Raw genomic sequence first — 17,236 nt, forward strand, 5'->3', positions numbered from 1 at the left:
AACCAGAACAATGAAACATGTTTTTGAAGTATATTAATTGACTTTTATAAAACTTTAATTCATTTTCCCCTGATGAGTTCTGAATTAGAGTTTCAGTAAAAGGAGATTAATTTTAATATTTTTAATGTTTTTATAATTTTGTATATTTTTTCCTTTTCGGATTTTTATTTTTCGAGTTTTTTCTACTGATGAATTCTTATTTAAATTTTGATATGCAGTGTTAAACCTTTTATCCACAGTTGCAATTATTAATATTGTTGAGCAATTATCTTGCTTTGATTCCAGTTTAAAATTTTAACTTTAGAAGTTTTAAGTTTAAACCTGAATATATATATATACATACATATACCAAAACCACACACACACACATATATATATATATGTAAGATATAATAAAATATGATAGCTATGTTATGAAATAATTGGCAACCTTAAAATTGAAAATTCTAAATTTGGTGTTCTCCCCCTAAGTTTATCATTTCTCCCAAATTCGAGAACTTTCCAAATTGCATAACATTGCTTGAAAAAGGTAACTAAAACTAAATTTAACCAATCATGGCTTGGCTTTACATTTCATGAGCAATATGGCCTCCCTTTTTTCCTGACTTTTGCCATGCAAACGTCTCCATGCTGCTTATGCTTTCCTGCTTACATCTTACTTTTAAAACCAGTGTATATAAGAATTATCTTATTTAAATGCCTTGTCTGCGAAAATGATCTAATGTAAATTATCATGGAATAAAAGTATGTTTCAAAACAGTCATGTCTCTAAGTTTTGTTTAATGCATCCATATATCTAACTATGCAGACTTCAAGCTGCAGTGCATAAAAAAATCCACTCTCAGCCATGACGATTGCAAGCTGCTAAAAGTACCAGTGTCATCTACGCACTTAAAATACATTAACAGATGGTTTCACTCAAATAAGAACTCCACAACATACGTCCCTCAAGCATTCCTAGTCACTCTCTTCCCCATAAATTACTTCACACAAGTCTCGCCGACTGATATAATTCAAAGCCCCCGCTGCCGATAAAGAATTTTGGAAATGCAACCCTTCTGAGTAAGACGCGAAGAGAACACTTTGCCCATTTCCCACTAGAAAGAACGTAAGTTAATTAATGTTTTTTCTGGCCTTTTATATCTTCATTGTACATTCCCTTTTCTTATTATATATATTTTAAATTTCAATTTTTATTTTTATTTATTTTTTTTATTTGTTTTTGCAAAGGTTGCATTATATTTCTTATATTTCATAATTTTCTAATGTTTATTTCAATTGAGTTCTATTTCATAATGCCAATTTCCAATGTTTAATTTTTACAAATAATTTTGAATTGAAATGCATAAACACGAGGGTGTCAGGGGACAAATACTTGAGTAATTTATCAATTTTACTGCAGAAATTGCTTTTCACTCAAAATTGAATTAGCGAAAATGCTTAATCAGAATGAGTTCTTTGGTGCTGTTCATTGGTTCTTGATCCGTTCAATTCATGGAAATATTTGGCCTAACTTAAATTACCAGTTTGACATCGCCTTGTTACTTGAGTAAAGGACGAAACACCTTCATATTTATTTCTTAATTATTGTTCATTGAACGGGAGTTGGTTTGTTCCCCTTGAAAAGTCAACTAATTTCCGATCAATGGCAATGATTACTTGCTTTTACTTTAATTACTTGCCTTTAATTTAATTTCTTTTTACAATGGAAATTTCAGTATTCATGATTTAATTCAAGTCCCTGTTAAACATTTTTAACAATTTACATTCAAGTTACTTTAAAACAATTTTCGGAATTGAACTTACTAACTATGGATTCACTCTTCTAAGATAATTCTAAAATTAATCTTAGGAGATAATATAATCAGTATTTCTTTAGTAAATAAATTATTCATATATATTCTTTTTCCTGTGGTTATTATTTTTTAATGGACAATTTAAAAATAATTTTTGTAGTTTTTTCCACTTATGACCTTTTCCCCTCCCAAATTATAAAAAATTAGGATTTTTAAATTGCAGAAATGGAACACCCTTTATTTAAAAGCCTCAATTTACAATGATATAAAATTTGAAATTTTGTAATGAGAAAATACCATTTCTTGGAGTGAAAAATATCTAAAATTCATCAAATTCATTATAAGGAAAAAAACTATTAATGGAAATTCAAAATTCAGGTTTCAAGGTACATATGCTTGGATGCAAAACCATTAAAATTTGGTGGCTTCCATTTTTCTACAGTAATGACTTGCATACTCACTCACAGATTCTTTGTTTTATAATAATAGAGACTTTGTTTATATAGTACAAAGTCCAAGATCCAGGCTTGTCAGTACTTTTGGGATTTTTCAGGGTTTTAGATCATCAGTTAAAATCTTTAAGATGATATGTAAAAATTATAAAATAGTGTTTTATGAATAATAAAGCATATAATCATTAAAAAAAATCCAAATAATAAAAAGAAAACCTCAGTATTTGTTTGCTTCATTAAACATTTCTTTCAATGTAAGTTAATTTGTTGGGCTAATACTTTCTGTTTAATTCTATGGATAGACATAATTTCTTGTTCAGTTATAAAGTTCCATTGTTCAAGTCCTGTAATTGACGTCTCAAAAATTCATACTAAATTGTTGATCAGAATTTTGTTTTTGTTTTGTTTTTATCAACCTCTTTGTTACTTCGTTCACTATCAGTAGTGATATTTTTTTGATTTAGAACCATACTACAGGTTATACCTACAAGTTTTGCAATCTGTTAGTGGATTGATGTTTGGGGCATTATCATCACAGTTAAAAACTCCTTTTAAATCATCTTCATTTATTATCACTTCACCACATTTCTTCACAAATTCTATTAATTAGAAAATTTCATCTTTTGTTTCTGATATCTGAAAACCTTCAGATTCATGACTATCATCATAAAGCTAAAGCCATACACTGACATACACAATTGTCAATGTATTATGAGACTGGTGATTGAAGACATGTTCCGCTAAATTTCGTCTTACTTTTATCAGACACTGACGAAGTAAAACCTGAATCATATTAGTTATATATTATACTTAAGCCTATTTGCCGCACATGCTTAAAGCTTGTCCAAGTCTGGAATAAATAAATTCCTGCATGTACTTAAGACCTTCTACAAGACCAGCATAGACATTTTGCAACTTGATGCAATCTCAACTTTGCAACTTGGTACAGGTTCTAAACTTTAATGTCAAGTGCCTGCCTAGATTTGAAAACTTTTGCTATCTCTTCATTTTATTGCTTGGAGCTTCTGTAAATTCCAAAAATTTTGCCTTTCCTAAATTCTGCCACCTGGTGCAGCCACACCTGGTGCCACCAATACTGGGCTTATCTGAATTACAGATCAGTTGTTCTCAATTCAAACAGCACTAAATGCTATCTTTTAGCATACAAGCATCATTTATAAATTCTATTTTTTATACATATGAAAAGAAATTTCTGTTAAATTTCTCTTGCTCAACACTTTGCAGTGCAGTTAGCTGTAACGTAGTCTGTAATCTTTGCCAAGCATAATGTTAACACAAAAGTTTGCCATGCTGTTTGGTATTCATTTGCTAATTAATATTTAACAGAGAAATTTAGACATAGCTGCATGAGTCATTTCCAAGATGTCATGCGCTGATAAAAGAAAAAAAAAAAAAAAAATAAATAAAATAAAATAAAATAAAATTAATAGTGATTCTCCAGGTTGTCATATAAATTAATCAGAAGGTCTAAAATCAAAGACATTTTGGTTTTAAATGTATGCCAAGGAAAACGGCAGTTACAAAGCCAAATTATTGATCATACAGATATATGCTCGTAAATGATCTTTTCGTCAATATGGAGGTACTTTATTTTAGCGCTGAATTTAAGTTAAGAATCCGGACTCTTCACATGTTTTTACTGTTAAAAAACATCAAATATGCATGTTTAAAGCATATACACACAAACACACACACACAAAAAAAATTGCTGTGGTCTGGCAGTCTGAATTTTATATCCAGAGTTGCCAACTCTCTCGATTTCCGACCGTTCTCCCACCGACTTGATTTGCAGCATATTTCTCCCGACTTTATTTTTATGTAGTTTGGCTTAATACTTTGTTATTTGCACAAAAACTTTGTTATTTGCAAGTTATTTTAGGCATCTGAAAGCTCTTAGTTTTTCTCTAGATCACATATAAAAGAAAACCAAATTCATTTCATCAGTGAGAAATTATGCTTCTGCTTTGTAAGAGCTCGTGTGTCTGAAAACATCATGTTCCAGTCCTCCAATGAGCATCAAGTGCCACTGCATGTCATCTGGCACGTCGTGGTCAATGAGCACAAAGCGAGATCGATGTTGTTATTTTGTTCATCTTGTCGCTGAGTGGTGTGAGTGCACATGCTTTCAAGAAATAGTTTAAGAAATTACAATCTTTTGTTTTAGTTAAGTCTGCAAAAAAGGAAAAATACTCATGTACTTTTCAAAAATTGTACAGAGATGACTTTCCTCATATTATTTCGTCAAGGAAATGTAGTACAATTGCGATGTGTACCATTTATTAATGTGATTTTATGATTTCATGTATTGGGAAAACTGATCCTCTTAAACATCTGCCTATACAAAAGCACAAGGAGAACATGAATTCTATTGAATAAAACAAAAAATTAAATTTTTCCATGAAAAACAAAGGATCAAAAAGTTATTAATGCAGAATGCTTGTTTTTCTTCCCTCTTAGTGGAGCACAACCTTCCACTGAATGCATCAGATCATGCATGCTGAATGAAAACTGATTAAAGTATTATTTTGTTTTTGTTAAATGATGCAATAAAAATGTTTTTTTTTACATGTTAAGTATTTTTGTAATGTTTGCCCTTAAGAATTAGTAACTAAACTTTCAGATATTAATTAATAACTGTTTAAAGTTAATATATATATTAAAAATATATTTTTATCATTTAATAAAATCTTTATCAGCAAGAAAAATTTCCAGATTTCTGAGTGTCATAGATTGGCAAATATGTAGATCATTCCAGGTATTGGATTCCCTGATTTGAGGTTTTGTACTGTGTATGAAAAGCCCATAAGAAATGCCAAAATAGTAAATTAATAATTGTTTATAAAAAGATGTAATTTATTGTATATATATAGCATGCACTTCTTTGTTGTGATATTAATAAAGTTTATATTGTATTACTAGCCACTTGCTTGGCTGCTTCTGTGGCTGATCATCTAAAACAATTATAAAGAAAAGGTATGCAATCGTTTTAATCAGTTAGGGTAATTTCATGAAGCCAGCCAGTAATTAGTAATATTGGAGGTGAAAAATTGTGTTTATTGCTTTTAAATTACTTAGTTTGTTAATACCAGATAGGTTAAATTTGAAAGAAAATTTAAAAACTTGCACATTACTGAATGGCAACACACTGGCACATGGAAGATAAAATATTTCATTTGGGTAGTGACAACCCATTTCTTTTAAATCACTATGTTTGTTGATTTAATTTAAAAGGCAAATACTGTATACTGTGCAGAGTGGCAACAGATTTCTTTTAATTTGATGAATTTGTTAATTAGAATTTTATAAAATCACACAAAGCGTAAGATAAATTGTTGAAATTTTTAGGCCCTAGGTGTGGCTGTTACAGAGTGAGAGAATAACATACATAAAGATTATTCGTTATTAAATAATTGAGAATGCAGTCTATTAGTTAATATTTGAAAACATTACACAAACTATGCTGTAATTTATTTGGAGAGAATAGATATCAGAACATTAACTCCATTTCCAGTTTCCATTATAAATAGAGTAGCCAAGCATTCCCCCAAACTGTTTAGATTAGAAAATTTTATTGTATTTTTACAATAAATTAAATATATAATTTTATTTTCAGGTGCTGATATGCCTGTTGTCATCACAGTATTAAACAGCTACTCAGGATGGGCACTTTGTGCTGAAGGTTTTATGTTAAATAATAATTTAATGACAATCGTTGGGGCTCTTATTGGTTCATCAGGTGCCATTTTATCATATATTATGTGCAAGGTTTGTTTTTATTTATATTTGCATCATTTGTTATGTATTTTATTTAATTTAACAATGAAATAAATACCAACTGTAATTTTTATTCAAAATGTTTAATTTATTGTACGATTTTAGGCCATGAATAGGTCTTTACCAAACGTCATTTTGGGTGGTTATGGCACTTCAAGCACTGGCAGTGGTAAACCTATGGCTGTGACTGGAGTTCATACTGAATGTGATGTATCCCAAGCAGTGCAGATGATCAGAGAAGCAAAAAATATAATAATTACACCTGGATATGGGTTATGTGTAGCAAAAGCACAGTACCCTCTGGCTGAGATGGTAAAGATGCTAGTTGACAAGGGAAAGAAAGTGCGTTTTGGAATTCATCCTGTTGCTGGTAATTTTTTTTTTTTTTTAAATTTTGAAAATTTATACATTTTATTTTAGTATGAGAAACAACAGTAGAAAGGGCAAGCAATTATTTAACTCCTCAGAAGGGTACTGTTGTTTTTATCTAGTAGATTTTATCTGTTGCAGATAAAAAATCAAGAACTGTTGCCAAATGATGAGATCTGTGCATAATATGTAAATAAAATACATTTATCTTCCATATTGGAAAGGTTTATAGCACATAAGCATGCTAAATGAATTTTTGAAAATTCATTTTATCTGTACTTCTTTATAATTTAGTAAGTTATTTTAATACCTCTGGTGTAAATAATAGCACGTTTCTAATGTCATATAATATGTTCAGTTGCAAAAGTTTTAATTCTCTCATCTGCAGGAAAAGTAAAATATAACAAAATGTTAAAAAAATAGTTCAGAAAAAAAAAAAAAAAAAAAAAAAAAAAATTTCATAGCTAAAAATAAAAATTTTAGTGCATTTTTTTAAAGTTCAAATAAGAATTAAATAAATTGTTTTCCAAAGGTAGGAAAAGGTTTTCTAAAGGTCTGTTTTTTTTTTTAAATTTATTTTGATGTTAATAATCATACACATCCATATTTACATATCCATAATATACATCCATATTTAGATTTCAAACAGTGCTCTTTATGTCACCGTTCATAAAATAAAATGTCTGTTTTGAAAATGAATTATTGTTGCAATTATTTTCCAGTTGACTATTTTCTTTTAACATCCAGAGTATTTTCTTTCTATTGTTTAATGCTCAGTATATGTCATTATAATGTGTATAACAATTTTATGTATATAGGACGTATGCCAGGCCAGCTGAATGTTTTATTAGCAGAAGCAGGAGTGCCATATGACATAGTACTTGAAATGGAAGAAATAAATGATGATTTTAAAGAAACTGATTTGGTTCTTGTCATTGGAGCTAATGATACTGTAAATTCTGCAGCTGAAGAAGATCCTAATTCTATTATTGCTGGCATGCCTGTTCTTAAAGTTTGGCTTGCAAAACAGGTAATGAATTAAATAGTTCTAGAGATTATGTTTTAAAATTATTTAGAGTAATTGCATATAAAATTACGTATAAAATAAATTGCTACAGGTTTTTTAAAGGTTTAACTTGAATATTAAGCAACTTCTCCTTTGAAATACATGGTAAAGTTCCTGAAATCACTCTCAGGGTAAACCTTAACTCATAATACAGCTAAGCACTAATTTTTGCAGCTGATTCTCTGATGAACACCCCAGCCCTCTGAACTATATACATACACTGAAGTGCCGGAAGAACCGACTTTAGAGATCCAAACTCTCAAAAATCTGCCAAACCAGCAAAAACCACCAACCTGGCATCAGAAACCATTGCCAAGGCTTGTTAGGAACACAGTTACCCACAACTCGCACTCCAACCAAGCTGTCTTCATAATTCCAGTGCCACTGCACCCAGAATTAAAAAAATCCACAGTCCCATGTAATAAATGAATACAGTCAAAAGTCGTTAATTCGGACACCCATAATCCGGAATGATCTATAATCCGGACCTCAAAGCTAAAAACTTTCTGCGCATGTGCCGTGTTAGCACATGCACTTACGCGTGCACGTAAGACCTTGACTACTGCGCATATGCGTGTGCGCAAGTGCAGAATACGTTTTCGCCTGCGCGTTTAATGTATAACGGACGGCGTAAGCTAAAATTATCTAATTATCTATTTCAGTTAATGTTAATGATTACGTTGTTCCTTAATCTTCAAATTGAATCCCGTTTATTATTTTTTGCAGACTGTAAGAGCAATTTTATAAAAGTAAACTTGAACTTTGATTATGTCAAATAGAATTTCCGATGCTGGAACTTCCAAAGGATCTACAAAACGAAAGTATGTTTCGATGTCCAACAAACAAAAAGTGGAATTACTGCAAAAAATGGATAAAGACATGAAGAATGTGACAGAGAGGTTTGTGAAAACGAAAAAATTTCGATTGACAAGTTAGTCGGTATTCTCGGCACAGCAATTAATGAGACTTGAACAGCGGAACTTTGAACTGAACAAGAAATTATATCTTTTTATAGAATTAAAGAGAAAGTATTATCACATAAAATGAAGCAACTTAAACAACTTACATTGAGAGAAATGTTTAATAAAGTAAACAAATAAATATTAAGCTTTTTTTTTTTTTGTAAATTTTGATACCCCTTAGATCATAATTGTTCTTTATTTCATAAATTACGGTTTCATATTTTTAATTTTAGAATTTCTGCATGCCATCTTACGAGATTTAAACTGATGATCTATAATCCGGAATCGCCGAAGTCCCGACGAGTCCGGATTAACGACTTTTGACTGTACCAAATACAAGACACGTGCCAATATAGTCTAAACACAAAATAGGTCCAAAAATCATCAATCCTAAAACAAGTGCTAAACAAAATAAATAAGCAAAACAAAACAACACACCATAAGAGAGAAAAGCAAAAATACAATCTGAAAAGATTCAAATATTTACAATAATGTTAAATATACACAAAGCCAAATTTCGTAATTCTCAGATTTTTTAAATATTTTTTTGAGGAAAACAGATGGCTGTGTACATGGGAAGATGAAACCTCTCCCGTGTGTGCAGTGATCTGTTTATGCTAAAAAAAAAAAAAAAAAAAAAAAAAAAAAGGAAATTGTACAAATTCATTGTCACACATAGCTTTGGCACTGTGTGCATTAAACATTATATGTTGTGCTGTCATTGCACATCTGCTCATGATGTGATATCAGTAGCCTCACACTGGGTGAATTGCACTCTGTTAAGAGAAGAGTATCTTTTTAGCACCAACAGTGGTTTCAGTCTTGATTCTAACACTTTTGTCCATATCACTTTTAAAGCTTTTGGCCACAAAAATTTATCGCAATATATTATTTTTAAAGAAAATGTATGGCAACTTTAATAAAAGAATGTTGTCACCAAATGATATTATACATATTATTTTTAAAGAAATAAGATAGTTCCCCTCATCTTTATTTAGTATTTTAAATAATATATTCATTTTTTGCTATGTTTATTTATAATCAGGTCTTGCTATTAAGAATATAAAATACTGGAAGTTGGGCAAAACTACTGCTAGTTTTACTATAAATAAAAATCAAACTAGAAACAAATCAAAACCAGACTAAATCTCTAGTGCAGTTTGATCTCTATTGATAAATCTAGCTTTAGAATTTATGGATTGATTTTTTTAATCACAATACTATACGAAGAGAATTTCACTAAATGTGAAACATGTTAATATCTGCTAAATAACTTAGAAAGATAAATGGCAATTTTTTTTTTTTGGCCATGGTTAGGCATAGTTTTGAATGGACCTATAGAGCTTCACATCTTTGATGAAGGTTTTTACTGGTTAGTAGTATAGTAATAGCATTCTAGAATTTTCTTTTTATTTATTTATTTATTTAAATGTGCAGTAGCTCACATTTTATACTCATGGATATGTATTTTTAAATTTCTACTATTAGCTCACACTCTTCCTATATCTTGGTCAAATTTTCAATTGTTAATAAAATATTTTTTATTCATCCACTAAAGTTCAAATACATATTTTTTAAATTTTATAGTGGATGACACTTGATGTTTTTTTTTTACATATTAAAGTCAATTAAAATTTTCTTTGTTGACCTAAGTAGGAATCGACTTTAATTAATTAATTTATTTATTTATTTTTAATATTTTGAAAATAGCCATTAAATGGAGTTGCCAGTCAAGTCTTTTGATATGAATCTCATTAAGTATTAGTAAGGTTTGTTAGGGTAGAGAGTTACATTTTTGTCAGCTTTCACCAAATGCTATTCTGGAGTTAAAAATAGCTTTACTTCAGGCGTGAAACTTTTTATCTCCTCAATTCTTTGGGCAGCCTTATAGAAAATATGGCTTAACTTTCAGTGATTTAGCTGCCCCAGTTTAGGTGATTACTGATTTTCAACTGTACTCCTGCTAGTTTGATTCTTCTGATTTCTTGTTTAGTTTAAAATTTCTTATGATTTTTATGTATCTTGGTTTAACCCATTGAGCAGCATGACTTCTTTCTTAATAAGATTTTCTGTTATTTAATATATACCAAATTTGTTATGTAAAATACTTTTTTTTTTTAAATATTCTTTAAAGATTTAAATATTATTCTAAAGAATAAAAGGTTATGAAAATGATAAGTAATTATGCAAATTGAATTAATAAATACTATTTAAACACAGCTTTTCATCAGTAGTTCAGAGCTATACTGCACTGATGGTTAATATTTCATTATTTACACATAAAAGTATGATTCGTAGTATTTTAAAAGGCTTAATTTTTTCTGGATTGCTTATAAAAGAATATCAAAGTAATTTCAATAATATAACATGGCATTCTACTATTATGCATATGAGAGCAGATATGTCTGAAAACATCAAACTTCTGTTGATAATCATTTGGCATATATTAGTCAAAGAATACAAAATAAAATCAAGGCTATTAATGCCATTATCTTATGACTAATGGTTTTGTGTATTTTGAGAAATATTTAAAGAATTTGTGATCCTTTGCCTTAATTGTGCATGGAAAATAAATAAATAAAATAACTGTTTTAAAAATTGCATTTAATTTAATTTTTCTTGTACTGTTTCATTGAAGTACTGTTTGTGCTCATTTTTCTTGTACTGTTTCATGTAATACATTTGAGATGTATACCATTTGTCACTATTATTTTTTGATTTGGTGAAAAGACTGATATGTGTAAACAAAAAGCATTTGTCTTTGTTCACAAAAATTTACAAACACAGATTTTGGTGGAAATAAGATTATGTGTGTTTAAATTATATATGTTCAAAATTATGGTGCTTGCTTTTTAAAGAAAGCTCAAAATTTGCCACTGTTGTACAAAAATTTATTAACACATTTATTGCTATGTGTATTTTACGTGGTTTGCCCATGGTGCTAACATAAATTTTTTTATTATGTATTGTATATTATGTTGAAATATTATTTATAAGAAAAGGTGAGTTATATAATCGTGTTTATTACATGTTTTGTGGTGAGGGTCGCCGGTGACCCTTTCCCCTCCCGAGGTGCCGTAGACCATTTTTGCAATTTATTATTATTCAAGCCATAATAGTAACAATGAATGGTATTTAAAAATTTGTCAGCATCGATATTTACTCTAATTATGTACTTTTACAGTTGGTCGTATTGCCGGTCCCTGGCGGACCCCATGGGTGTCAACATGTTAAAATTTTAAAAAATTACAAATAATTATGTTTTTTTTATATGAAAGTGTGCTCATTTCATTTAAGAATAAGTGACTGCTTTTGTAAAATTTACTATTTAAAATTAGGTCATTATATTAAAAACAATAATATCTCTCTGTATATTTTTATCATTTAAAAATTATTTTTACCTGAGAAAGGGATTAGCACCTCTGAAGTTTGCATCTCCCCTTTTTTAATGTGGGTGTGAAAAGTGACCATAAATCCATATTTTTGTATTCAGGTTTTTACTGCAAAAAACAGAAATTATGCTTTGGGAACTTTTTTTTCAATGCATAATAAAATTTGTGTTTCCTATTTTTATACTTCATTATCTTGTCATTATGAAGTATACCATGCTTCATTCCATTTTAATTTTTTATTTATGAGATTTGAAGTATGGAGATTATGATTCATTTATGTGCCTCCTTGTATAACTATTAAATTTTTAATTTGTATAATTATTTATTCATTTAGGGTAATTAAGAAATTTTTGCCATTAGATGTATTTTATACCTTTTTATAGAAGTACCATGATTTCACAATTTTGAACATATTTTAGCAATAAATTTTCTTCGTTAATAACAGTAATGAATTTTTAAAAAATTTCTTGCAATATATTGCTGTAATCTAAATGACGGATTGTTATTATGTGTTTTTCCTACATATTTTTTTTTATTTCAAATTTTTTCTTTAGGTTATTGTAATGAAGAGAAGTTTAGGAGTTGGATATGCTGCTGTAGATAATCCAATTTTCTACAAAGAAAATACTGCAATGTTACTTGGTGATGCTAAGAAAACTTGTGATGCGTTGCTCAACAAAGTTACAGAAGAGCTTGGATCTTGAGTTCTGCTGTTAGAATAAACTTTGTTGTTAAAATAAATATTCACAGTGTAAAGTTAAGGCTGAATGAGAGTCTTATTTGGCCTTTCCTTTAACTGATTTATTGATGCATTATGGCAACTCATGCTATGAAAAGATTGTTTTCATTACTCATGATCAATCATATGGTTTTACCAAAAAATAGAGGGAAGCAATTTTTTTAATGCTTGAATTAAAAATAAATAGAAATCATGTTTTTAAAATGTATGAGTTGTGTATTTTAAATAGTTTCCAATTAATGTAAGTATTTAAAAATACATAAATAAAATTTGAATAATTATTTTTATTTATTAAGGCACATATTGACACTTCGAACATATTTATACTAAAGAACATTCAAAACACTTTTTTTGGTGAATATGTTTGAATTTCAAAGTATATTCATTGATAATGTTGAGATGTTTTGTGTGTTCAAAAAATAATAATACATTTTATGGAACTTATTATGTATGATATTTACATAATAGGCAAAATATATTTAAAGTTTGTCTTTCAGAATATGTAATATACATGTCAAAAATGTTTTGTTTTCTTCATTGATAAATACAAGTATTTTTAAAGTAACTGTCTTCACTATGCATTTAGTTAAATTGTTTATTATATTGAATAAACACAAGTGTTAAACAAATTGCTTGTGTTATAAAATTGTAATATAATTTATTTATGCTTCCTTAAATTGTAAAATCCATAATTTTTAATTGATTGAAGCTATAAAAATCAAAACTTGGCTGATTGATTATAATTGGATATTTTAAAGATTTTTTTATGAATTTTAATAATTTAAATTGCAAGGGAATAAATGTATTTAAATGCTTTCTAATCGTAAAATTTGATAATAATTTTCATATTTAATCTGTATTTGCATGTGTAATATATACTAGTATTAAATATTTGAAATGTATTACACATGTGGTGTGTATTAACAAAGTGAAAAAAATTATAATAAATACTATGAATTTGAAATTCATATCTATGAAAAATGATTGTTCCTAATATTTTTATAGCATTATGTCAAATAATAATGCTCTCCCCCTTTTTTGCTTATTATTCATATGCTTTTTTTCACATTGATTTTTAGTGATGTAGGACATTTTATACTTCTTTTAACATTATTCTGTGAACATTGTGATATTTTCAGTCTGTTTAAATATTTTTGGCACTGTAATTAAAGAAAAGCTTAGGAATCAACCTTTTTGTTTAAGATAACATTATTTTAAATAATGTTTAAGGTATAATGACCATATTGATCATATTTTAAACCAAGGACTAAAAATAAAATGTCTTAGTAGTAATCATATTTTATGAAGAAAGGCAGAAATGTATATTTAGTATTCAAGATAAAAAAAAATCTTCAAAATCACGTTTCTTCATTAAATTATGATATTTGTGCATGAAAAACACGCATGCTTTATTATAATTAAAATAAGCAGATGGCATTGACCCTGTATTTCCTGTTGAACATTCATAAAAACGTGAAAATAATTTTCAAACATTATGAGATGATTTTATTTGAAATTTGAATGAAGGATTTTTTGTTTAATTTGTTATAATAAAAGATTCTTAATGTTACTCATTGTACTGAAAGGTGCCAATATTTAATTTTTTTTATATAATCAATAAAATCTAGCTTTCAGAACTTTTGGCATTTTATTAAATTCCTACTATTTATTAGCTCACATTCTCTCCCAATATGTTCAAATTTTTGATCGTTAATAAAATACTTTTTATTCAACCAATCAAGTTCAAATACATTTTTAAAAATTTCTAGTGGATGACACTTGATGTTAATACAGTTTTTTCACATATTAATTTTTTTTGTATTTTAAAAATTTTTCTTTGTTGACCTAAGTAGGAATTGATCTTAATTTTTTTTTATATTACTTGTTTTCCAGAAATTTCAGATGTATTAGAAATCCAGATATAAGTATAAACTAAACAAATTAAGAAGTTTTAATTTTTTGTATCTTTGCACTTCAATCCATGAACAAAGTCTATAAAATATATTATACAAATGTGGTGGGTACAAAAAATATGTGCAAAATTTATATACCAAGTATTTTTCAATGTATGATGGAACAAACAATCCAGAAACCACTTGAAAGTTATATAAATGTTAGTATACCATAGTTGCAACATTATATATAGAATATAATGGGCATATTATGGAACATTTTTTAGAATATCAGAAAAAAATGAATTTAATTTTATTTAGAGTGAAATTATTAATTCTTTCAAAGCATCAACAGGATGTCCCTTTAAACCCAAAACTCTATAATATAACCACCAGATGTCTTACTATTTAGTTTCTAACTCTGCACCACCAGATTTCTTGATTGGAATACATAAAAAAGGCTAAAAAACAGTAACTGTACAAAAGAAAAGTTTGACATTATATCCGATGCATGAAAAAAAAAAAAACTTTAGGACACACAAACATCGGTATCGGTATAGAGAGGAAGATGTCTAAAATGTCTGTGTAAATACTAACGTTCATGTTTCCAATAAAACTTTGTTCCCTTTGCACCAGATATTCATACTTTTTTTTTTTTTTTTTTGTATTTATCTCAAAAACTATGGGCCATACAGGTACAGCTCTTTAGGCATTTTTTTTATGTATTTCAAGCAAGGCATCTGGCCTTGAAGAAATTAATTGGTCTTAATGGGACATCCTGCACATTAGCTCAGAATTGTTTTATACTGCATTAAATTTTTCAGAAGCTGTGTAGTCATAGGTCTGAAATACGGTAAAAGCATTTATATTAAATTTCAATACTCTTATTTTATCATTTTAAATTAAAATAAAAATGCTAAAATGGAAACCGGGAAAAATTGATTATTTGATACTGTTAATGAAATAATAATGCAAGGATCGAAACTGGTTTCTTGATTGATAAGTAGTTTTTAATATATATATTATACTCTGTTTTATTAAGACAAGTGTAAATGATATACTTTTAATGTTTTTAGTCTTTCATTGAATTTTTTAATAACATAAATGATGGAAGTACCTGCAGCGGTACTTCGGTATACATCATTAATCCCAGAGGTAGCTGTACATTTATTATTGTATTTTTGTGCAAAACTGATTTTAGCATTGTTTCGATAGAGCTAAACAAGAGGAGTGTATGACTAATCAAATCTGAATCATTTTTTAAACAAAAAATTTCACATCCAAACAAGTATCCCAAGTTGGACTTATTCTAAAGTGAGCATATACCGAGGTACCACTGCATTCAGTTTTTGACAAAACTATTTACTGAAATGCATCATATGTGCTGTTTATTGTCTTTCCTGCATCCTATTTAATTTATTAGACATTCAAAATAAGTAACTATTTTTTAAGAATGCTATGTACCATGCTATTGAAACTTAGAATTTCTTTATATTGCACATAAAATTGTACTTTAGTTAAGAGAATTATATGACACATTTAGTGAAATGTACAAATAATGAATATTCTTCAAGTAAAATCTGCATTTATTGAAATGTATTTACATACTGTGATATTAGTGACATGTATTATATATTAGAAAACTGTATTATTTCCTTCTTCAAAACTTATCCATCATGTACACAGAATGACCAGAATTCAAATAAAATATCTAAATCAATTTTTAATTATTAAAAAAATGTTGCCTCTTTAAGTAAGGATATTTACCTAATAAAAATGACATTTATGATTTTGTGTTATCCATTCTTTCTTATGAAATTTAGCAATGCTCCACATATACATAATAAGTATTTAAATTTGATGAACAAATGAGCATTTTACTATATGTAATTCTGTCATTAAAAAAATCATTTTTTAAAATAAGTTTTATTTGTCCTGTAAATGTGATTCACTTTATAAATGAATTAAATTGGATTCAAAGTAATGCAATAAATGTAGAAAAATGTCATCTTAAAAGATATATTTATTCCTTCAAAATTGAAGTTGTTTTTTAGGTATATTTAGAAGTGAAATTTGTTTTTATATCAAATATTGAAGATTGGGAAGAATGTGAAGAACTGAAAAGGGATAATATAAACATGGCTTTTTTAAGCTTTCTATTATCTAATGAAAAATACATTTATATAGACATTTTACAAGAAGGCGGTTTTTATTGTTTCGTGTAAAGAAAACATGAAAATGTCCATGCAACCATTCCCTTCTGCCAATGGCAAATAAACCTTAGTATTCAATTGGCCATTAAGTCCAATTATTTTTCATTAATTCAAGATTAATTACACTTTTAGGGGGAACATTAGAATGAATGTTACAATAGTTTTAAATTATGACATAAGTTTTACTATAGCTGTAGATTTTTATAACAAGGTAATATTCTAGCAGCAGATTTCATTTAGTAACTGATTTTTTTTTTTCTGTTGATGTAATACCCAAAGGAGTACAACAAGTGGGAGCTTTAGGTTCAAATCCTCACCTAATAAATGGAATGGATCAAAGGTTTTTTTTTTTTTTTTTCCATTTCTGAAGTAAATGCAAGCCTCGTTCTCTCAAAAGGCATTTAGAAACGGTTAACACATGTTACAATTAACAAATAACAGCAAAGCACTCTGTAACATTTCTTAGAGGATATATTTGCATAAAGAATTTTCTAAAGAAACTGACTAAAGTTTATTTTGTAGAAGGAAAGTCTCGTGCAACTACCAGCATTTGTTGGTTT

The 17,236-nt window shown here is 28.2% G+C and overlaps 1 protein-coding gene across 1 annotated transcript in view; it reads left to right on the forward strand.

Moving 5' to 3' along the window:
• Positions 1–16,252, forward strand: part of LOC118192421 (NAD(P) transhydrogenase, mitochondrial-like) — a 48,979-nt gene extending 32,727 nt beyond the window's left edge. Inside the window, exons 13-16 of the mRNA XM_035363386.2 lie at positions 5,883–6,034; positions 6,149–6,413; positions 7,231–7,442; positions 12,387–16,252. Coding sequence (XP_035219277.1) covers positions 5,883–6,034; positions 6,149–6,413; positions 7,231–7,442; positions 12,387–12,536 — 779 coding nt within the window. The 3' untranslated portion in view covers positions 12,537–16,252. The remainder of the gene's footprint in view (positions 1–5,882; positions 6,035–6,148; positions 6,414–7,230; positions 7,443–12,386) is intronic.
• Positions 16,253–17,236: the final 984 nt, after the last annotated feature.

The sequence above is a fragment of the Stegodyphus dumicola genome, chromosome 3 (genome assembly GCF_044657685.1).
Source record: "Stegodyphus dumicola isolate Sdum_Otavi_A_Nest chromosome 3, ASM4465768v1".
NCBI lineage: Eukaryota > Metazoa > Arthropoda > Arachnida > Araneae > Eresidae > Stegodyphus > Stegodyphus dumicola.